This window comes from Carassius auratus, chromosome 25 (genome assembly GCF_003368295.1).
Source record: "Carassius auratus strain Wakin chromosome 25, ASM336829v1, whole genome shotgun sequence".
NCBI classification, from domain to species: Eukaryota; Metazoa; Chordata; class Actinopteri; order Cypriniformes; family Cyprinidae; genus Carassius; species Carassius auratus.
Window position 1 is genome coordinate 4,233,513 of NC_039267.1, and position 23,369 is coordinate 4,256,881.

General features: G+C 35.3%; 2 protein-coding genes across 4 annotated transcripts in view; both read right to left on the reverse strand.

The window, feature by feature from the left end:
* The window catches only part of LOC113043025 (transcriptional enhancer factor TEF-3-like), a 35,632-nt gene extending 22,731 nt beyond the window's left edge, over nucleotides 1-12,901 (reverse strand). The window contains exons 1-2 of one of the 3 annotated variants that reach the window (XM_026202119.1): nucleotides 12,639-12,901; nucleotides 6,066-6,385 (exon numbers count right to left, since the gene is read on the reverse strand). In XM_026202119.1, the coding sequence (XP_026057904.1) occupies nucleotides 6,066-6,072 (7 nt within the window). In that variant the 5' untranslated portion in view covers nucleotides 6,073-6,385; nucleotides 12,639-12,901. The remainder of the gene's footprint in view (nucleotides 1-6,065; nucleotides 6,386-12,638) is intronic. The other 2 variants (XM_026202120.1, XM_026202118.1) reach the window with 2 other exon arrangements.
* An 830-nt stretch (nucleotides 12,902-13,731) lies between these two features.
* Nucleotides 13,732-23,329, reverse strand: LOC113042808 (DENN domain-containing protein 2A-like). The gene is given in 14 exon segments (XM_026201808.1): nucleotides 13,732-14,422; nucleotides 15,924-16,010; nucleotides 16,099-16,374; nucleotides 17,488-17,593; nucleotides 17,689-17,730; nucleotides 19,145-19,322; nucleotides 20,751-20,883; nucleotides 20,886-20,898; nucleotides 20,997-21,137; nucleotides 22,437-22,514; nucleotides 22,835-22,866; nucleotides 22,869-22,903; nucleotides 23,040-23,149; nucleotides 23,324-23,329. Coding segments are annotated over 14 exon segments (1,269 nt in total). The 3' UTR covers nucleotides 13,732-14,390.
* Nucleotides 23,330-23,369: the final 40 nt, after the last annotated feature.

Sequence of the window (23,369 nt, forward strand, 5' to 3'; positions counted from 1 at the left end):
AATTAGCTCATGTTTTACTCACCCTCAAGGGCGAGTATGACAAAGTGTATTTAACTTTCTTCTTTCAGATCAATCCTGTCAGAGTTTTTATTAAAAACTGTCCTGGCTCTTCCAAACGATAGACTGGGAGGAGGTGTGTGAATTAACCCTTTAACCCTGGGCTGACAACATCTTAAACCAGCAGTGTTTTAGACCAACAATAGGGTGCTTGAATGTAACAGTAAAATGTTTAGCGACAGACAACCAATCAAACACTGCATCAGTGCTCACTTCATTAAATATTCATGGCACTTTAGTATAGTGACCAATTCTCACTATTAACTAGTTACTTATTAGCACGCCCATTATTAATGCTTATAAAGTGCAAATAAAGCATATATTATGCATGACCATATACCTAAACGTGACAACAACTTTACTGTTAATAAACAGAAAATTAGGAGTTTATTGAGGTAAAAGTCATAGTAAATGGTTTGTTAATGGCAAAAAATGGACCTTAAAATAGTGTGATCCAAAATTATTTGTTATTATTTATTTAATTTGTTAACTACATTTTTTTTAAAAAATGGTTAAAGCAAGGTTAAAACAATATAAGAAAGATTTGTAAAAAAAAAAAAAAGTTGATTTACTTATTATTTATTTTATAATTAATAAATTATGAACTTTCACTGCCATTCCTCCATGAAAGCACTTTTTATAGTAATGCAAGCCAAAAGGACAAAAACACAAAGAATTAGGGGTGGGAATCTTTGGGTACCTCACGATTTGATTACGATTAATGATGCATCGATGCATCACAATGTTGTCATACATCCTGTACATCTATTAGTGTCACGATCATTAGATTGAGTGCCCATGAACTTCAGTAGAGGGCACTCCACTCAGGACCATTCCACCCATCAACCACCAGATGTCACTTGGACACTAGCACCTCTCATACTGTTGCACCACACCCGAACTACATTCCCCATGAGTCACTGCATCACAATCACCTTGCCACACCTGCACCTCATTCATCAGCCAATTTCCTTGCCACACCTGCACCTCATTTATCAGCCAATTTCCTTGACACACCTGCACCTCATTTACACACACATAAAAGCAGCATAATCACTCTCACTCACTGCGAAGTCTTGTTTAGCCTATCTAGCATTTCCGAGCGTATTCCCTTGTGTTTGTTCTTCCTGTGTATTATCTTGGATTGTTTAAACCGACTCTGATTCTCTGCTGCCTGCCCCGATCTCTGCTTGTTACCGTTTATGATTCTGGATATCCCTAACACACCTGACGCCATTCCTGATTTCTGCCTGTATGACCATTCTCCTAATAAAATTATGTACATGGATCCGAACGCCTCTGACTCCTTGTTACAATTAGGGGTGGGAATCTTCAGGCACTTCACGATCCGATCCGATTCTGGGAGTCACAATCCAATTCAAAAACTATTCTTGATCTACATTTTTTCCCCAATTAATTCTTCTGCTGAGCAAATAAATCTTTACAGTTTTACATCTTAAAAGAATTTGCAGTTATATGCTTTTTTTGTAGTCAGAATCTCTTTATGTCAGTACTGCTATCTTAAAAATATAGGGTCTGAATCTTTACTGGTTTCACAATTCAGTTCAATTACGATTATCATTGACAACTCAATATCACTTTGCTTCACATTCTCAGTTTTCAGTATTACTTGGCATGGATACATTTTCATATACATTTTATATAAAATTTATTCTGTGCAAAATGTTTTTTTTTTATTATACAAACACAGCAGGATATTTTTTTTAAACAATTACTTATTGAAAAAAAGTGTTCTTTAAGTGTCTGAAAGTTTACAGGCAATAGTTGAGGATTTTTTTCATCAGCATTTGCTGTTTGAAAGTGTATTTAACCACAGCCACAATTGAGCTTCAGGACAACAAACACAAAGTGCACGTGAAGGTCTGTCAGTGCGCGAGCTTCGTGCATCTAATAGTACTGCATTCCAAATGGCATTCATTTGAGCTTATCTACAATAAAACATGGAGGGTGGAAGCACAGATTGTGAAGCAATCTGCACGTGTCTCACTTCTGAGAATCAGAATTCATCAGAGAATCGATTTTTTTCTCCCACCCATACAATGAATACTCATGACATATAAAATGTATTTATTTATTTATTTATTTATATAATATTCTTGTGATCTGCTGCTTTAACAGCTCGACTCATTGAGAGAGGTGACGTGCATTGATGGATAAGTGTGATGAGTGATTTGTCTGAGCTGATACTGAGTTCGATGTAATCCCAGTGTTAACACCATCAGGAGGGTGTTCTCTCTCTCTCTCTCACTCTCTCTCTCTCTCTCCCTCTCTCTGTCTGTCTTTCTTTCTGTCTCTTCGTGTGCTTTAAATCCAGTTGTGTCTGTGTGTTAGAGGAGAGGCAGCTGGAGGTGAACTGAAAGGCAACACACACACTTCGGGGTCGTGAGCTGGGGCCGCAGAAACAGGTGCAAACCGCACCTCTCCCTCACAACCCCCCCTTTGTGTTTATTTGTCCCTCTCTGTTGCACACACTCAAAGGGTAAACGTCCATTCTCGTGTCGGGTTACACCCTCCCTGCCTTGAACTCGGGGCTCTGAACACCCATGGCGTGCCATTCCGGACGCGCTTCGCCGCTCCCAAACTACCGGCCCCAACCCTCGGGGCTGATAGATCCACCCCAGATGCCCTCTTCTGCCCCCTACGACCCTCCCTCGCCACCTGCCTTAACCCTCTGCTGCGATATTGACACGGCTTTAAGAAGCTTTATAAAGTTTCACAGCTTATCGGAAGATGACAGACACGCACATCCTCTCGCTTTCCTTCTCTCCCAGCGCTCGGCCCATCATCGGGTCATTTCTTACCATCATCAGGTCTGGATCAGACAGATGGACATTTAGAGTAAAAACACACATTGGCTGGGTTATTTATAAGGATGGAGAAACAAGCTAGGGTTGCAAAATAAATTGAAATAAATGATAATATTTGCAACAAAAAGCACTATTTGCAGCAAGAGCTTCTGTTTCTGTTGTGCATTTTGTAATAATATGATTGATTGTAACCAAATTGTGTTGTTCACGCTTGTTTTATGTTCTTGTGTTTGTATATTAAATGATTCAGAAGATCCCCTCAAAGTCTGACTGTACAGATATCTATGATATTAGATGGGTTCCAAGTCATCTTTAATCAGCAAATTAGTGATTTTTGTCTTAAATGGAGACTTTTTAACTCTATGAAGGGAAGTATTTTCCTAACCAAAAGTATGTGTCATAATTCGTGTCAAATTCGTACATTTTATCAATATATTCAGATAGAATAATAAGACTCTGCATGATGTTTATATTTCAAATGAAATCCGTATCAACAACCACTGCCACAGAGGAAACATTATGCTTCAATGAAAGCGCCATTAAGAACTGATTCATGAAGATAAGAGGTTCCATAAATGCATTTACACGGATCTTTTTGAACCAGTTCACCAATTCGAACTGAATCGTTTTAAACGGTTCGCATCTCCAATAAGCATTAATCCACAACTGACTTAAGCTGTTAACTTTGTTTTAAACTTTTTTTTTTTGACTGAACTGCTGTGAAGAGAAAACTGAAGATGAACACCGAGCCGAGCCAGATAACGAACAATAGACTGAGTCATTCTCGAGTCAAGAACCGTTTCTGTCAGACGCGTCCAATTCGAGAACCGAGGAGCTGATGATACTGCGCATGCGTGATTCAGTGTGAAGCAAACCGAAACACAGAGCGTCTGAACTGAACTGATTCTTTTGGTGAATGATTCTGAACTGATTCTGTGCTACTGTGATGAGCGCGGGTAAACCGAAGGCTGGAATCAAGGGCAATCATCGCAAATGATGTCATTATGTAGAGCGCAAAAGAACCGGTGAACCGTTTTCCTCAACCGGTTTATTGAATCGAACTGTCCAAAAGAACTGGTTCGTGGAAAAGAACCGAACTTCCCATCACTACTGTTGATCCGAAAACTGATGCAACCGGTTCTTGACACGAGAACGAGTCAACTTTTCGTTTGTTATCTGGCTCGGCTCGGTGTTCATCTTCAGTTCTCTCTTCACAGCAGTTCAGTCAGTGTATTGTTTGAGTAAATTAATTACTCCGGGATATTGGTTTGTTTGAACTCAGAGGGAGTGTCAGCCACGTTAAAAAAGTTAACAGCTTAAGTCATTTGTGGATTAATGCGTATTGGAGAAGCGGGCCGTTTAAAACGATTCAGTTCGATTTGGTGAACTCAACTTCAAGAAGATCCGGTTACATCGAATGATTCGTTCGGGAACCGGATATCACTACACTTCAGTGCTGTGAACGTGCTCACAACAGACCCGAAAGAGAAAACAATGCTGAATAAAGTTGTAGTTTTTGCTATTTTTGGACCAAAATGTATTTTCGATGTTTCAATAAATTCTAACTGACCCTATGATGTCACATGGACTACTTTGATGATGTTTTTCTTACCTTTCTGGACATGGACAGTATGCCGTACACACAGTTTCAATGGAGGGACTGAGAGCTCTCGGACTAAATCTAAAATATCTTAAACTGTGTTCCAAAGATGAACGGAGGTCTCACAGGTTTGGAACGACATGAGGGTGAGTTATTAATTACATAATTTTAATATTTGGGTGAACTAACCCTTTAAGCTGCTTAATTTTTTTTTTCTTTTTAAATTACACTTAAATTACACTTAAATTACACGATAATGACAAAGCAAAAGCACAATTGTCACAACTTAATAACTGTTTTCTGTTTTTTTAACCTGAAATAAGTATATTGCATAAGTACCAGCTGAAGCACGTTTACAGCCTCAAGTTTTTGGGTATGATGCAACAAGCTTTGCACAACAGCTTTTGCCAATGATCTGCCATTCTTCTCCTCATCTCTTCACCTCTCAAGCTCTGGCACATCTTCAGGTTTATCCTGAAATATTTGATTGGGTTCAAGCTCAGGCTGTGGCTGTGGCTGGGCCACTCAAGGACATTCAGAGAGTTGTCTATGATTGACTCTTGCTGTGTTTATGTTCATTATCCTATTGGAAGCGAACCTTTTACACAGTCTGAGGTTCTGAATGCACTGGACTGGATTTTCATTAAGGCTATCCCTATATTTTTGACAACATGAGGCATCCAGCACCCTTTACTTTTGGGATTTTACTCTGCAGGTGATGAGCAGAGCTGGTTTCCTTATCATTATGCCTGGAATTGAGGTTCATAAGACCAGAGAATCTTGTTTGGGATTGAGTTTGAGTTTTGAGAATTGAGTTTGGCCACGCTGCCATAAACCCAGAACGGAGGAGTGTTGGAGTGATGTTTGTCCGACTGTCAGCTTCTTGGTCACAGTCTAGACAAGGCCTTTCTCCATAAGTTGCTCAGTTTGGCCAGGAGGCCAGCTTCAGGAAGAGTCCTGGTGGTTTCAAACTTCAATGAAACAGATTTTTTTCTGAACTCTTCCCCAGATGTGTGGCTTGACGCATCCCTGTTTCTGAGCTCTACAGGCAGTTCTTTTGACCTCAGGGCTTGGTTTTTTGCTCTGATATGCGTTTTCAGCTGTTAGACCTTTTATGAACACATGTGTGCCTTTCCAAATCATACCCATTCAATTGAATTCGCCACAGGTTAACTCAACTTAAAGTGTAGTGGCATCTACAAGTGATATGAAGGCTACAGAGTAAAATGTCAACTGTCCCAGATGGGGTGAATACTTATGCAATGAAATCATTTAAGTTTTTTTACTTTTTATACATTTGCAAAAGATGTGAAAATCTGTTTTTCTGATTTACCTTAATGGTGTATGGAGTGTAGACTGATTTTGGGAAAAATAAATGAAAGCAGTTTAATTAACATAAGGCTGCAACATGAATAAATGTGAAAAATATGAAGGGGTATGAATACATTTGCAAGGCACTATATAGATGGATGGATGGATGGATGGATGGATAGATAGATAGATAGATAGATCTATCACATATCCAAGACACTCATTGGCTGCATAAGCAAATGCATAGAGTCAGAAGGGAAGAGGCATACCGTACATCTTGCCCTCATCGGAGAGAATGATCTTGCGTCGGCCGCAGGGCGGATAGATGGCCAGCGCCTCCTGAAAGCTCTGCTCAATGTCTGGACTCCACACGCCCTCCGCATCGTTCTCCAGAGGCTTATCCAATCCCTCGCTCAGCTCCTCGCTAGCGCCCCCCGGAGAGGACGCTGATACCCACTCGGACGACAGGGTGGTGGTGGAGAGCAAAACACCCTAAGAAGATACTGATGAGCCGGCTGAGTCTCTGGAGATGGCCCTAGAGGGTAAATGATGAGCTTTTCCAGGTCTGAAACAGGGCAGGTGCTCAATCCTATGGAAGAAATAAACTAAATTAGAGTTGCATTGGATTAAATGGCTCAGATGATATGGAAGCACAGTAAAAGCAATCAGCAATTACTTGCACTGGAAGGCTGTACAGTTTGATTTCTTCATCGCACTTACAGAGATTAAAAAATAGCTAAAATTAATGAACATTTATAGCTTTATAACTTTCAGATCAGTAATTGGCACTGATTTTCATGATACTCTCATACATGAAATCATTGCCAAGATAATATCTGACTTCCTGTTTGTCTTCTCAAGCAAGTTTATTAAGATTTATTGGTAAACTGGTGTTGAATGTTAAATATTCGCTCAGTAGATTTTGTGAGGCATGGTCTGAAGATTCACCATATTATCAATAAACCTCAATAAAAAGTCGCTTGTGATAAAGCTTCCTCGAGTAAAAAAATTATCTCCGGTTGCTCTCTCACATTAAAATCTATCCAATAGTAGAAAAGTTTAGGACTGTTTTCACTTCGTGAATTTAAATCGTGCTTGATTTGTGCATATTTCTCTCCTGATTCAGATAAGACTTCTTTTTCACTGGAGAAAGAATATTATGAAGTTAAAACGCTTTAATGATAGATTTGTTTCTTACAAACACACAGGTTTTCACTTGACCAGACGTTAATTGATGGATTGGAGGGGTGTGGATTATTGTGATGTTTTCATCAGCTGTTTGGACTCTCATTCTCACGGCACCCATTCACTTCCATTAGTGAGCAAATGATAGAATGCTACATATCTCCGAATCTGATGAAGAAGCAACTCATCTACATCTTGGATGGCCTGAGGGTGAGTAAGAAAATATTCATTTTTGGGTGAACTATTCCTGGGTGGACTATTCAATGGAAATAAGACACACGATTTGCTATTACATCATCCAGATTAGCCACTGCTATTGCAGATGGTGCTATATTGAGTTGTAGCACAAAGATGTTGTCGGCAGGGCTCCAGACGGGAATCATCACGGCGTGAGTGAGACGACCCCCAGTCATCACACCGCTCCCCAGACTCTATAATCCTACTTGGAAAAAGCGCCTTGGTTTCAAAATCACATTAGGAGGAGACACAGAGTGACAACGCATCTGCAGACGTGTAACCGCAATAGAAAGCGGCCTGCAGCCAGAGAGGGCTATTTCAAGAGGTCCACATCCACCGACTTGATCAGGGGTGCCTCTTTGCTATTTAAACTTCAGACTTTATGAACACAACTTGAGGAGAGGTCAATGTAAATTATTAGTATTACACACAAATGCATGTTTTCAGCAGGAATTCTGGGAATTGTGGTGTTTGTGAGCGTGTGTACAGGAAGATTAGAGCCACTGGGCAACTGTGCGTCATGTTCGCGTCTGACTCAATCCCCCCGTTTTCTTCTAAGCTCGACTTCCTGTACAAAAGTCACAGATCAGACCAAACGCCCTCGAGTTTCTTAATGAAACTAATGCTTGATGAGTCCAAAAACGAATAATTGGACCATTTCACATTTACAAACTTTTAGAGAAGTGTGTAAATATGTGAAACGGATTCACTGCATGCATTTATAACTGGCAATAAAACACTAAGAAAAAAGAAAAAAAACAACTCGACTAACTTTACTTTATTTTCTCTGGTTTGGATGTCAATGTAAACTGGCATATGTAAAGCCAAAATAGAGAAAAATCAACACGTGCAGACCAAAGAGTTTTGAATTATTATTATAGTATTTATTAATATCTTGAATAAGCTTTTATCTTTATATTTTAAAGTTTTTCAGTTATACAATCAGTTTTAATAATTTTGTTATTTTGCCTTTTTTTTTTTTACAAAATATTTCTATTAAGTTTAAATGTAAAAAAAAAAAAAATTAGAATTTTATTTAAGTCAGTTTGCCAGGGCAACATTTCAAATTTTCATTGGTGTTTAGGTATTTCATGTTATTTATTTATTTATTTAATTAATCATTTATTTTCATTCAGATTTTTTTATTTTTTATTAACTAAAATGATTTTAATAGATTTTGTCAGCACAACCAATACCTGCACTTTCTGGAAATCAATAATTTTTATTTATATATATATATTAAGTTTTATTTTTATTTTAAACCTTAAACTTTATTTGAGTTAGTTGCCAAATATGTATGCATGTATTCATTTATTTAATTTTATTCAGATTTCTTTTAATTACCTAACATGATTTTTAATAGTTTTAGTCAAAACTAACAATACTGAACACTTACTGATTTTTATTTTTATTTTATTTAAATTTTTTTAGCTGTTGTTGCCATTTTATGCACCATGCTCTAAAGGGATTTTTCCATGTTTAAAATATTTTGTAAGTTTTTATATCGTGGCTAAGAAAATCCCTTAACTTTGATAAAATCACAAAACCCTTGGTGGGTTATTGCTTTAGTTTATCATGTGTTTATATGTCTTTATATATGCACACAACAGTAAAGGCTTTAGGGAAAATAAAGGGATAGTTTATCTAAAAATAAAAAATTATGACATTAGTTATTCATCCTCATATTGTTCCAAACCTGAATGACTGTCTTTCCTCTGTGAATAACAGAAGAAGAAGAAAAAAAGACATTTTGAGAAATGTCTCAGTGTTTGTTTGTTTTTGTATTTTTGTCCATTTAATGAAAGCCAATAGGGTTCAGTGTTTTTTGGTTCCCAGTGTTCTATAAAATATCTTCTTTGTGTTCCTCAGTAGAAATAAAGTCATACAGGCTTAGTAAAAACACGAGGCTGAATAAATGACTACATAAAACCTCTCTAGTTGTACACTCACACACTCACACAAAGACACATAGATATACAGTACATTAACACGTGTGTGTAACTCACATACAAAACAAACACACACACACACCATATAAACAAACATATACACACATAGACACACAACAAAATCCACTTTAATCAGAGCAGGAATGTAAAGCTGAGAGTCGCTTTGAACCTACACACACAGAAACACACACACATGGGATATTAGCATTAATTTAAAGCTCATATAGTTTAACAGTGGGGTTGTAGCCGCAGGGGCTGGTCGGCTCTGATCAAGAGTTCCTGACACACAGCGAGTGTCTCGTTAAGAGCGTCTCTAATAACACTGTGTTAACGTGATAATAGCACTAAAACAACACAACTGCCTTTAAGCTTAAATGTGGCTGACGCCGCAGCAATGCAAATAAAACATTATTTTAATGGTAAAAATGCACTGAGATTTACTAAACAAATGTACAATGGTGCTACCATAGTTTCTCAGACATGTGGATATAATAAAGTATTACCACCGCTGTACCATGTTCATGTGAAAAGGTAGTAACACAGTTCTTCTTGTTGTTTTTTTCTTAATATCAATCAGCTCTGTGTACGCAATACACAAATGATAAAAACTGTCTTTGATATGTTTGTGTTGTATATGAGCTGCTGAAATCCAGGATTAACTGTGTGTGTTTAAATATGGCATAATTCCTAATCTCAGTAACACAATACACACATGAAAACAGATATTCACTCACACACACACACACACACACACACATGCAAACAGCCTGCTGTGCGTGTTGGCTTTTGAATAAGACACAGTGATTTCAATCAGATACATGAATTACTGTCTAGATTATATTGTGCAGTTCTGAGTTTATATCTTATAATTATGGCTTTATTTTACAATTCAGAGTTTATGTCTTGTAGTTCTTTGTTTATATTGTGACATTTTTAGTTTATATCTCGGAATTTTGGGTTTTTATCTCGGAATTCTGAGATTATGTTATGCATTCAGAGTTTATATCTTGTAGTTCTTTGTTTATATTGTACCATTCTAAGTTTATATCTCGTAATTTGGAGTTTATATCTCATAATTCTAAGTTTATATCTCCTAATTTGGAGTTTATATCTCATAATTCTAAGTTTATATCTCCTAATTTGGAGTTTATATCTCATAATTCTAAGTTTATATCTCGTAATTTGGAGTTTATATCTCATAATTCTAAGTTTATATCTCATAATTCTAAGTTTATAATGCAAAATTCTGGGCTTATGTTGCCATTCTGCTTTTATATCTTGTAATGTGAAATTCTGAGTTTCTGGTAATTTTGGTAATCTCATAATTTATCTCAATCTCATAATTTTTTGTTTTATATCTTGCAATTCTGAGTTTGTATCACATAATTTGGAGGTTATTAATGGTAAGCGTTTATATCTTTCGATTCTGGTTTATATCTCAAAATTCAGAGTTGGTATCTCACAAATCTGGGTGTAAATTTCAAGTTTAAAATTTTCAAGTTTACATTTCAAGTTTGAATCTCACAAATCAGATTTTATTTAAAAAATATATATAAAATGTAATTTAAAAAAATTATGAAATGTAATAAAAAATAAATATACTCAGAACAGAAAATGAACTTTTTTTGTCCCGTGACGTTAGAAGGTGAAACCTATGTTACTCAATGGTAAAGGTAAAAACTAAACTGAAAAAAGGCAGCAAACTGAACTCTACAGAAGAAAACAGATGCAGACAGAGCCCAAGTGTGAAGACGCTTCAACTAAATGCCACTTTACAGAGCGCTAATGAAACCTTCACACAGATGCAGCATTTAATAACGTTTCCCTGATGCTTTTTATTAAAACAACACAATATCCCGTCCCCCTCCTTCCTCCCGCGCCGCAGAAAGCAGGTGGGCACCGGCCCCATTCCACCTGTTGTTCCTGTAGATTATTCCATCCCCCGGGACGCAGAACACGCAGGGCACTGACTCTTCACCCCAACACCCGAAATATTTACCCATGAGGCCAGCTGACAGAGAGCGGACCACTGCGATTCAAACTGCCATTTGAATCTGTTTAGACTGACTTTGGGTCATTCAGTGATCAACTAATTAACCCTTTTTCACAGATAGTGATGACATGTTTATACCATTATTAACAACATAAATCTACACTGCAAAAAAATCAGTTTTCAAAGTCATAAATCAAGATTATAGGATTATATTTTACAAGAAAATATTTTCTATATACTACGTTTAATTCAATGTGTTACATAGTTGTTTTTGAATTTTAAATATTCTGTTTTATTATAGAAGCAAATAAAAAAAAAGAGCTAAAATTATATTTGTTGTCATGTGCATTCACCACTATAGTCATTTAACCAACTATGATGACTTTAGCTTTGGAGAACCTTGGAAAAAAAGTGTAGCTCAAATTAATTAATTTGAGAACTTTAAAGATTTATTTTATATTATTAAACATTACATTTACAAATTGTGCATAGGAATTTCTTGACAAAACCAACATTTGAATAAAGGAAATACTACATTAACTATGAACTCCTTTAATAGTGTTTAAAAGCAGCCTATGATGAACTTCATGTAGTCAGCTGATGAATGTCTAGATATCAAATATATATAGTTTTTATCACTTTACTATTATTCAACCATGTGAAAAAAGTGAGAATAAAAAAAAGTGTGTGCAAACCTTTGACTTGTAGTGAAAACAAACAAACAAACAAATAGTCTGTAAAACTCAAAGCACTGTAAAGTGAAAACCTATACATAAAAATAAGAAAATATTTGCAATTTTGAAATTAATAACAGTAATATTTAACAGCAAAGGTCTGGCTAAAGAAATACATAGGCTGAATGAACACTGGATTAAAATAGCTTAATAAAAAAATATTACTTTATCTTAAAACAAAACAGACAAGACAATCAATAATAATAATAATAATAATAATAATAATAATAATAATAGCTAATAATAATAATAGTTTCCACAATTATTAAGTAAACACTTTTATTGCATTCTTATACATTTTTTTTATATTATATACATTTTTCAAACGTTTTATGTGCAGTCATGTCACTATTTAAAGGATCAACCTTATTCTCAACCGATAATTTGCGCAATAATTAACGAAGTGAGACGCGACACGCGCTCGCGCTGAGCAACGCGCGCCTGTGACGCGTTCAAGTTCCTCAGAAAGTTTCCGGTGAATCAGAAAAAAAGAACGCGTGAATTCAGGAAAAATTCCAACGATTCCAAATATTCCATTATTACATCACATTTCGTCATCACGTGTCAGAATAGCGCTTCAGTGAGTCCGTTTCGCGGCTGTTCTGAAATATCGTTAAGTGAGGAGAAGATCTGTAACTTACAGCTCTACAAGTGCTTGTGGCTATTTTACAGACAGATTTAGATTTTTAAATAACTGTTCAAACAAATGCCACTGTGAAATCTGTAAATAAATACAATTCTTACCTGACAGAAGGAACAGAGGGGAAAATGAAGTGTTTTGGGGGTAAAATCTGCCTGAGTGACTGGAAGCGCGCGAGGAAGGCTGGAATTTCAGGAATTGGCTGCAGTATAACGTGAGGAGCAGACAGGAGGAGGGAGGGGAGGAGGGAGGTTGAGGGGAGGTCCCGGGTTTGAAAAGGAAAAAGGAGCAGTCTTGGTGTGGAGAGAAAAGGAAATAAGCCCGGATCCAGAGGGATTCACATTGTTCTGGTCAGTATGAGAGACAGCTGTGTCCTAAAAGTCCGGGAAAAGAATCCTGAAACAGTGTCAAGACCATCTTTGTATTAAGTACTACTTAAAATTATAATATAAAGACGTTTCACAAAAGGTACTTAAAAGGTACTTATATCTACTAAATGTGTTTAAAAAAATATGGTGTGTGTCTGTTTAAATGTATATATTATATGGTAGTGTGTTGTGTTATCTTCATGTGAATGAGTTTATTATGTTTTTAAAAAAGTGAGACGTGTGTCTGTGTGTGTGTGTGTGTGTGTGTATATATATATATATATATATATATATATATATATAAAATCACTTGTTTATAAAGCTACTCGTTTCACTTGTAGAACTTCTTAATTACTAATTATTACTAACACTGCTTGTCTTATTTGGGGGTAAACACTCATTTAGAGAATTGCAGAAAAGCACACTCAGGATATCAGATGGTACTCAGTTATGCAAAATCCATTCATTAAGATATTTACAAACTACTCCTAGGAAAAAAAGAAGCTGTTTTTGTTTGTAAAGCGTCCATATTTCCTGGTGTTAAAGTAATGGGGACAGGGACCACCTTTTTTGCTTTCCCCACACTCAAGTTTCTCAGATCAGATTTTGGGGCCATCTGCAGGCCACAAAACAAACCTGCACCTAATGTCCAAAGGTTAGAGGGCTTTGAGAAACATCTGAATCCAATGTTCATGGGACATTGTGTGCAGAAAGATGCCTGTAACATCCAGCAAACAAAGTACATGATGATGATGACGCAACATCCAAGACTCTAGAACATAACACATGAATTCAGGGGATCTGGCAACTCAGAAGAAAACAGTCCAGGTAAAGTATTATTAAACACTGTTTATTAAAAAAAAAAAAAAAAAACAAGTTCAAAGTAACTTTAGTGGTGTTTCTGTAACGCACGTAAGACAGAGAAAAGAAAAACTCCAACTTCGTTCTGGTTTCGGTCGAGAACCTTTTCTGAACTAATTCTAGAACAGTTCCCGATCCTGCAGTTCCAAGATTCTAGATTTCCCCCGTTTTTAAACACAGAACAACGCTTCATTCAATCACAGTGGCGGTGTTTTCACGGAAACCCAGTCGACGATCTCGAGTCTGTAACGTACGATAAATATACTATGACAAACTAACAACACAATTTCGACTTTAAGAGGAAACATATAAAGTTTTACAGAGGATTTCATAAAGGTCTTCTTATTTCTAGAAAGAATATAAATTAATTTATAGCCTCCTGTTTCTGAAGAAGTTGTACTCTATCTCTTATACATGTAGAAAACGAGAGAAAGAACTGTACATGGACGCTTCTGTTCTGGGTTTCAATAAAGTCCTTTAAGGTATGGTTTGGGGAGCTAGAATGGACTGTACAGTGTTTTCCATCGCCTTTGGTCCTTAGGTTGCCGTATCCCATACTTCTGGTCTGTTTTGGTCAAACGATCTGGTGAGAGTAAGTCTAACATACAGATCTTACATGGCTAGTTTTCATTTTTTGGACAGGAATTTCATCTTGTGTCCTGAGAGAAAAGAGAGAGGAAAGAGAAATGCTCAAAATCCCATTCAAACAGAAATCTTAGTTTCTTTTACAAATATTGGTTCATCAGACTGTTCAGAATGGAATAGCAGCTTACTGTAAAGTGTATACTGTATACAGTTTTGCATTGTGGTAAACAATTTGTATTAATCAGGTTATAGAAAATTACACTGTACTGAATCTGCTTTACGGAATGTTACAAAGTATGTTATGTTGTCTACTGATAATGGTAATGCTTTTGCTGTGGTCCTTTTAGATCTCAGTTCAGCATTTGATATGGTTGATCATAAAATTTATATTTCTCTATTGGAAAAGTATGTAGGCATTCAGGGTAACGATTTAAAATGGTTTTGGTCATATTTGACCAATAGGAAGTTCCCTGTATGTATTGGAAAGTAGCACGCCTCTCCTGTGGTGTTCCACAGGGATCGATCCTTGCTCCTAACACTTTTCTCTTTACACATGCTGCCACTGATATCCTTGTTTTCCAAACATGGAATATCGTTTCATTTATATACTGAAGACTCTAGTTGTACCTCGCACTTTAACGTAAAGATTCATGTTATATTGAGGTTTTGCAATAGCATGCTCACGGGATCTAAAATAAAAAAAATATTTGGCCTTAAATGAGAAAAAAACTGAAGTTGTATTGTTTGGACCAAGTGATTTTTATGATAGTGGTGATCTGGATCTAGGCTTTAAGTTCTTATGTTACTCTGTGCGTGAAAAACCATGGTGTTTTATTTGACTTAGGACTTCGGTTCGATAAACAGATTAATTCTGTCATCAAATCACTCTTTTTCCATTTATACTCCCTCATAACCCGACTATATTATATGTATTGTTTCTAATGTTCTGTACAGCACTTTGGTCAACCTTTGGGTTGTTTTTAAATGTTCTTTAAACACAAATAATTAAATGCATGCATAAATATGTATTTGTTTGTTTGCTTACAACATGTGGAGGAAATTTAATATTTCATTTTAAATCATGCATTTATTCATGCATTTATTTGTTTTTAATGTTAAAATGTAGTATTTAACCAATTTATTTCTATATTTCCATATTCATTTAATAGCTTAATTTTGACTTATTTTAGCTCTCCATATTCATGTTTATTTTAATATTTATATTATATGTATTTTGCATAAACCAATGTGTGGAATGCTGTATCCCAAAATACAAAGCATTAAGTAACTGGCATTAAACGATATATAATAATTATATAAAATATATGCTTATTCCATATGCTTATTTACCATACGCTATTACATAATCAAAATATCATTTTCCAATAATAAAATATACATAATATAAATTTTTATTAATGTAATTATACTTAAAAAATAATATTTAAAGAGCTACCCAGAGTGATCAGGATATTCTATATATACAGAAGATATGCATATACAGCAGAAACACCATGTCATTCCAAACATGCCCTAATTCTTTGTCTTTAGTTAGATCTGCAGGTGAAACATTACCTAAACCTTTGAGGAACTTGTTGACGCCTCTGTTCTCGCTGCCTGGCAGAGAATCGAGGTAATCCTGAGCCCTCATCTCAAACAAACCTGTTCAAAACAAACAACAAAACAGTTTCAAAACAAAATCAATCCTCAAATATAAATTGTATTTCCCAAGATTCATAACCATTCGAACCTTTCAGGCCCTGCCTCCGAAAGTCTCTTTCCTGCACGAATCCCGCGAACATCTGCGTCTCCATGAAGACCTCCAGGAATCTCCGCAGGCTCTTGGAGGACACGGCTTTACGAAAAGCCTCACGCTGGAAGGACGAGGGAGTCGGAGAGGAGGAAGACGAGGCAGAGGATTCTTCATCACGGTCACTGCCGCCCATAAAGAGTGAGTAATGACCCACGATCTCCACAAAGAACCGCACAAACACCTCTGACACCACACAACTCAGAGAACTGGGCTCTAATGAGGACAAATTACAAAAAAATAAATAAATTAGGATGCTTGATTATTCATCCAAAAAGTGACTAGTGTGTTAAAAGAAATACTGAAGAAAAAAAACATTATTATTATGTTAAACTGCTTTTGTTGTTTTGCAATTATAGTTATCTAGAGAATAATTGAAACTAAAAACAAAAAATTTTTTATGAAAGTTAAATCATATAAACGTTACCTGAAATAAAATAAATGAAAAAATTAAATCATATTTTTCTTTCACCTAGATGCTAAGGCAATATTATAGTATAGAATAAACAAAAAAACACCAAAACTGATAAAGACCCACAACAAAATTAATAAGATTTAAAATTAAAAAGGATCTAAAAATCTGATTTTGAAAAAACTGATTCAATTAATACCATTTTAAACTATAATAGTATCTAAATGATATTAAAGTAATGCTGTTATCAAGTGCATTAAACCTGATACATGTATATAAAGCTATTCATTATGCACACTGTAATGCATTATATATTTCCATAATTGTAACCAACATTAAAATGCATTATAATATTTAAAGATATGTTTGTTGTATGTTTTTACGCATTAAGGCGAGACACAAGTTAATGTTGTAAAAAAACAAAAACAAAAAACTAAAAAATAACCATACTTACACAGTTGATTGATTACATCAAGAATTACAAACATATTTTTGTATTAAATATTTTCTAAAATGTTATGTTTTAATATGCCAATGATGTGTTATCCAATTAAATTTGTGCTATTTTGCATACATTTCTAGAACAAGGAATTCTAGAACATTGGATACTCTGAGAAAAAAAAGATACAAAAGCTGACACTTGGGCGGTACTTTTTCCAAAAGGCACACCGTTGTACCTTAAAAAGACATATTAGTCCCTAAAAGGTACAAAAGTGGACCTTTTGAAAAGGTACCGCCCCAGTGACAGCTTTTGTACCTTTTTTTCTTAGAGTGGATGAAGCCATGTTCAAAATGTATTTTTGTTGTCATCAAATAAGTGAAGCCTTTTTTGCAAATCAGCAGATATTTTTTTCGTCCAAGATGCATGGCTGTTATCTTTCTAACCCCTGAGTGTAAGAGATCGGACAGTAATGTACCGCCAGGATTATCTGCCACGTCACACGCCAGCTCCTTCCTCCGCTCTAGAACGTGTTCCAGAGCGGCCTGGAGTTTACGAGGCAGAATCGAATCCTCATCATCCATCTGAAACAGGAAACACAGACGTAGATTTCTTTCGCTTCATCATCGAGATGCAAATCCAGCCTAAATTAAAGACCAAAACTACTCGGGTACAGTACCTGTCGCAGGAAACGACTGTTGCCGAGGTCGACCACCAGGACCTGAAAGAGAGCAGAGGACACAGTGATGTCATTTCCTCCTGCACTGGCGATCTCAGCCTTTTCCCCTATCGCAGCTATTGTGACGAGGTCAGAGGTCAGGGCCGCCCAGCCGCACGGGAAGTTCTCAGAGAGAAATATCAGAAACGTGTCTGGCCTCTGATCTTCTCTGAGAAGAGCCCAATCCGGTTCTTTTGTTCATCCATAAATGTATACATAGAATATTAACACCACATCCTAGGCTTTATTGGCCTTGTTTCCTTCCCACATTAGTCATAATGAGGTGTAACATCCAAGAGGTCACAGGTCAAACAGCTGAAAATAACTTTGGAGATCTCCTCTGGCTATGTTCCGACCCTGTCTATGTTTTGCTTTAGCAGCATGCAGTGTGCCGCCTGTGCATCTGCCGAAATGTGCAGCATACAGCCAGAGAACTGCTCTGAACAACCCACAATGCAATGCAATTCCTATCAAAAAACTATCAAATAAACCTATCAACTATCAAACAACAAAAAAAACTGCTAGAAAAATGCAAACTCTGACCAAAAGAAACAGAACTGTAACCAATGCAAAAGAACTGACCAACAGAATGAAACTAAAATAGAGAAATTGAAAATTAAATGGAAATAAAATACTTCATATAAAAATCAAAAGTATTACAACCTTGTTGCATACTGTCGCGCTTACTATTAAGAAAGTATGCAGTATACTGTACATACTGCACAGAAAACACATTTTGTAATATAAACATATACATGTTAATGAATCTGAACATTTTAAACATCACTTTTACATGAGTCAAAGACGAAAAAGGGTTTAAGCATAAAACAATATGTGTATTAAATTGTTGTTTTTTTACCCAATAATTAAAAAAAATGTTTTTGTTTTTCCAAGCAAAAAATAAATATAATTGTTTCCCTGATTTACAGAAGACACCACTAAAATGTCATTCAGTGTGACAATCTTGTCAGGCGTACTTACAACAAAAATCGATTTATGACATATTAAAAGACTAATTACTTTCACCCCAAATACTAATCAGTAATTTTATTTTATTTTTTAATCTGCCACAGTCTTAGGTTTCGCCCAATTGTCAGTAAGATTTTTTTTACTAATATAAAACAATTAAATTTCCATATGCTCTCTTATTCTTACAATATTTTAATGTACAAATCAGAATAAGCATGTTTTACATAAATATTGTTACACTGAATGACAATGTAACATTATTTCAACCAAATTTTGAAATTTTATTCTACAAAAACTTATTTGAAACCATAAAAGTAGAAACTTTACTTAAATTAAATGTGTTTTCTATAGGCATAAAATCACTTTAGAAAATGTATTTTGATGCAGACATCTATGTCCCACATACTGCAGAAAGGTGTATTATTGTGGTACACTGCTGGTGTCTGACCTCCTCTAGCGGCAGCTCTTTGAGACGGGCCAGAGAGCTGGAGAGCAGCCCGACTATGAAAGGAGTCGGTGTACAGACAATGTCCATCATGGACGGCGGCAGGACCGGGATGTATGTGTGCTGCCAGGTGAAGGGGTACAGCAGAGCCACCATGGCATGACAACATTTAGAGAGGGTGCTAAAGAGAGAGAGAGAGAGAGAGAGAGAGAGACACGGATCAACATGACTGTGCTGACACATTCACACCAGCAGATGGCAGCAAAGAAACAACAATCAGTGCCGTTCACTAAAGCAGGCAACACTATTGCTCATACTTTCAATACCTTCTAAATGCTGAAGAAATTCAATAATGCAAGAAATAGCAGGATGTTTTGTATAAAAAGCTATTTTAGGACAATTATGATTTTTGCATTGTGCATTTCATTCCAAATTGTCATTAGCATACTTTAATATTTTAATAAAATAAATAATTATACCAATAATAACTACATTGAAATGTTATTATATATATATATATATATATATATATATATATATATATATATATATATATATATATATATATATATATATAAAACTATGAAGTTATCAATTATAAAATTGAGAGGATATTGGCAAACACTGGCAAAATTAATAAGAAAATATTTCTTATTTTTCTCTTGATGTGGATGTGAAAAATGACTCACCCATTATAAATATAAATCAATTTTGTATTTACCCATTAGCAGATTGTAAATGATAACAGCAAGAACAAATCAACAATTATTACAGTATATAATTGTTTAAAAAAATATATTTTTATTCACAAAAAAAAAATCCAATGTTATTATTAAACATTGTTCAAAATAAATAATAACAATAATAGTAGCAATGACATCAATCATAATTATCAGTTTATCAATGTTATCAAAATATAAGTATGTTTAATATTTTTAGTGCAGTGTGGTTAATTGATTGATTTTCTAACAGCCTTTTTTGTTCTGTAGAAGAGCCATTTCATCCACTAAAAGTGCAGTCTTTACTCATTAGGACGCATATTTCTCCTCTTATTTGCGAGTCGACACACTTAACACAATTCCAGGTCCTTCCAGATCCATTTGGCCAGCTCATCACTGTCTCAAATCATCTTTTTAGGGAGGATGCTGGTTTGATGATCCCTAAGAAGGGACCCGGCTCTCATTACAGACGCAGAACGTCATGTGAGCGCTGGTCTCTCTCTTTTTCCGTAGAAAAATAACATCGGGGTTGACGTTTGTTCCCAAGGCGACTATATAACACGACAGCATTTTTCCATATCTGTCTTGAGCTGTGAAAAACAGTTCCACAAGCCACACTCTTTTCCATGCTTACCGTGCCATATCTTTTCATTCTTCCCTTGTCCTCTTTAGGGTTCACGCACAAACACACGTGTGCCGTTCTTAATGCAACATACGTCCATAAATTGATCATGTATAGTTTTACCTTATGAATGCTGAAAGACACCATTTACACAAGTGAGCATCCAGAACAAGCTCCGCCTACTCACCTGTCAATCAAGCTCTGCATTAAAACAAGGCTTCTGAACTTGCTGGATGAGATGCCTCGGACAGGTGTGAATGGGTCGTACCTGAGTTTATCTGCGGTGAAGATGACCCTCCGCTCCAGCAGAAGAGAAGCAAACACCCGCAGAAGCAGACGCAAGCTCAGAGAGGAAAACAAACACTCGAAATCCACGTGCTCCAGACGGGAATCTGAAGGCGACATAATTCTATCACCTACGGAAAGAGTCAGAGAGAGAGAGAAGTGGAATTAACTTTGAGAATGAACTCCCTGTAGAATTCCAGAAGATGTTTTCATATACTTTTACACTGACCTCGGTCCCTGAACCCGGCAGAAAGTTCTTAATGCTGATGGTTCTTCCCGGCGCTGGGAACGGAGCCTCCATAATTCCTCTCATAAACGGCTGGACCAGCGCAGGAGAAATGGCTCGTCGCTTCTCTACCTCATCCAGGATCTGCATCAGACAGACATCAGCACACACCTCATGTAAGATCGCTTTCATGTCACCACAGATCGCTTTTTTTTGTTCAAAACAAATAAATATAATAATACCAGTGACAATACCAGTAGTTATTGTGAGTTTATCGTTATTTTTTTGCATACCACTCATACATTATTCAAAATTATTCTAAATAAATGAAGTAATAATTAAATTGTCATATATTGTCATAAAAAAAAAACTAATAAATTATAATAAAACAAAAACAAACTGAAAACCAAATTAATAAACAAAACAAAATATGTATTTAGGGTGAGATGTCTGTGGTTAAAATCAAATCAAATCAAATACATAAGCATGTCTTTAGTGTAAGATACAGGCTGTGACGCTTAGGGAAAATAAAATAAAATAAATGAATTTAGGGTAAGATGCCTAAACCCCTATGGCTTAAAAAAAATAAAAATAAACAAACAAAACAAAACAAAACAAAACAAAAAAAATAAAATAAAATAAAATAAAATGTAGGGTAAGATGCCTTACAGGCTGAAACCCCTATGGCTTATAATTTTTTTTTTTTTTTTATTAAATTAAATTAAATAAAATGTCAGTAGGGTAAGATGCCTTACAGGCTGAAACCCCTATGGCTTATAAAATAAATAAAAATAAATAAAATAAAATAAAATGTCTGTATGGTAAGATGCCTTACAGGCTGAAACCCCTATGGCTTATAAAATAAATAAAAATAAAATAAAATGTCTGTATGGTAAGATGCCTTACAGGCTGAAACCCCTATGGCTTATAAAATAAAAATAAAAAATAAAAAAAAAAAATAAAAAAATAAAATAAAATAAAATAAAATAAAATAAAATAAAATAAAATAAAATAAAATTAAATTAAATTAAATTAAATTAAATTAAATTAAATTAAATGTAGGGTAAGATGCCTTACAGGCTGAAACCCCTATGGCTTATAAAAAAAAAAAAAATGTTAATTAAATTAAATTAAATGTCTGTAGGGTAAGATGCCTTACAGGCTGAAACCCTATGGCTTATAAAAAAAATTATAAAATAAAATAAATAAAAATACATAAGCATGTCTTTAGGGTAAGATTGATTAAAAAAAATATATATAATATATATATATATATATATATATATATATATATATATATTAATAATAATAGTTATAAATAAATATAAATATAATAACATAAATAATAATTATTAAATACAATTATTAAAATAAAGCACAAAAAAGAAGCACAAGATAATAGATGGCACACTGAAGTTAAATGCTAAAGGTCAAATGAAACACCTTGGAGAAGAGATCAAAACAGCCCAGTCTGCTCACAATGCAGTACACTTCAGGTAGACGCCTCCCTTTACCGCTGGGCTATAAACACAAAACACACAAACCACTGATGAAACGCCCAAAAAATGAATTTAAAATACAAAATAACATTTATTTCTAACTGCTAGCTAGAAGTCACTTAAATGTAACCTAATGAGTTCACAATGACAATTTGGTATTTAAAAAAAAAAAACAATAGGCAGCATATATTGTGCAGTATTGAGTAAAAAGTTATTTAATTCTGAAGCCCATTAATACCTCATTCATATTTTGTAATACTAAATGTCTAGCTTGTGGTAACTGTACTCTACGTTATTTAGTATTAATGGTACCCTTCAAATGAAAAACAAAGAGCAGTTCACCAGTAAACGTCGACAGTAGCCAAATCTCCGGCTCCATCTTCTCCGGTTAAGACAAACGAAAACGTTTCACTATGAAGAACAGATTCATTTCCAATGAGCAAATGATTCCCGACCAGCACAAAAAAAGCATATATTTCAGCAAATAACAACAAATGTGCTTCAAATAATGAATGAGGTTGCTTTTGTAAGGCTGTGGATTCGATACCTGGGGAAACTGTCCACAGGTGCCCAGTCTTTAGCATCAGGGAAACAGAACAGAGGAATGACTTTCAGCTGGTCTTCAGCCTCTCGCATAAACTTGAAGCTTCGTTCAAACTAGTGAGGAAAAAGAATCAGGAACACAGATCGATGAACGTCTCATGCTGATCTTTTAAGCCTAAATAGATCATATTTGTTCTGTAGTAGGCTACAAAGGGGCTAAAACCTTAAGAAAAAATTGGGCTTTTCACTTTGCAATGTATAATTGCAGTTTTTGTTCAATAAATATACTGTCATTAAAATATGTTAGTATAAAAATACATTCTGTGACTCTGGA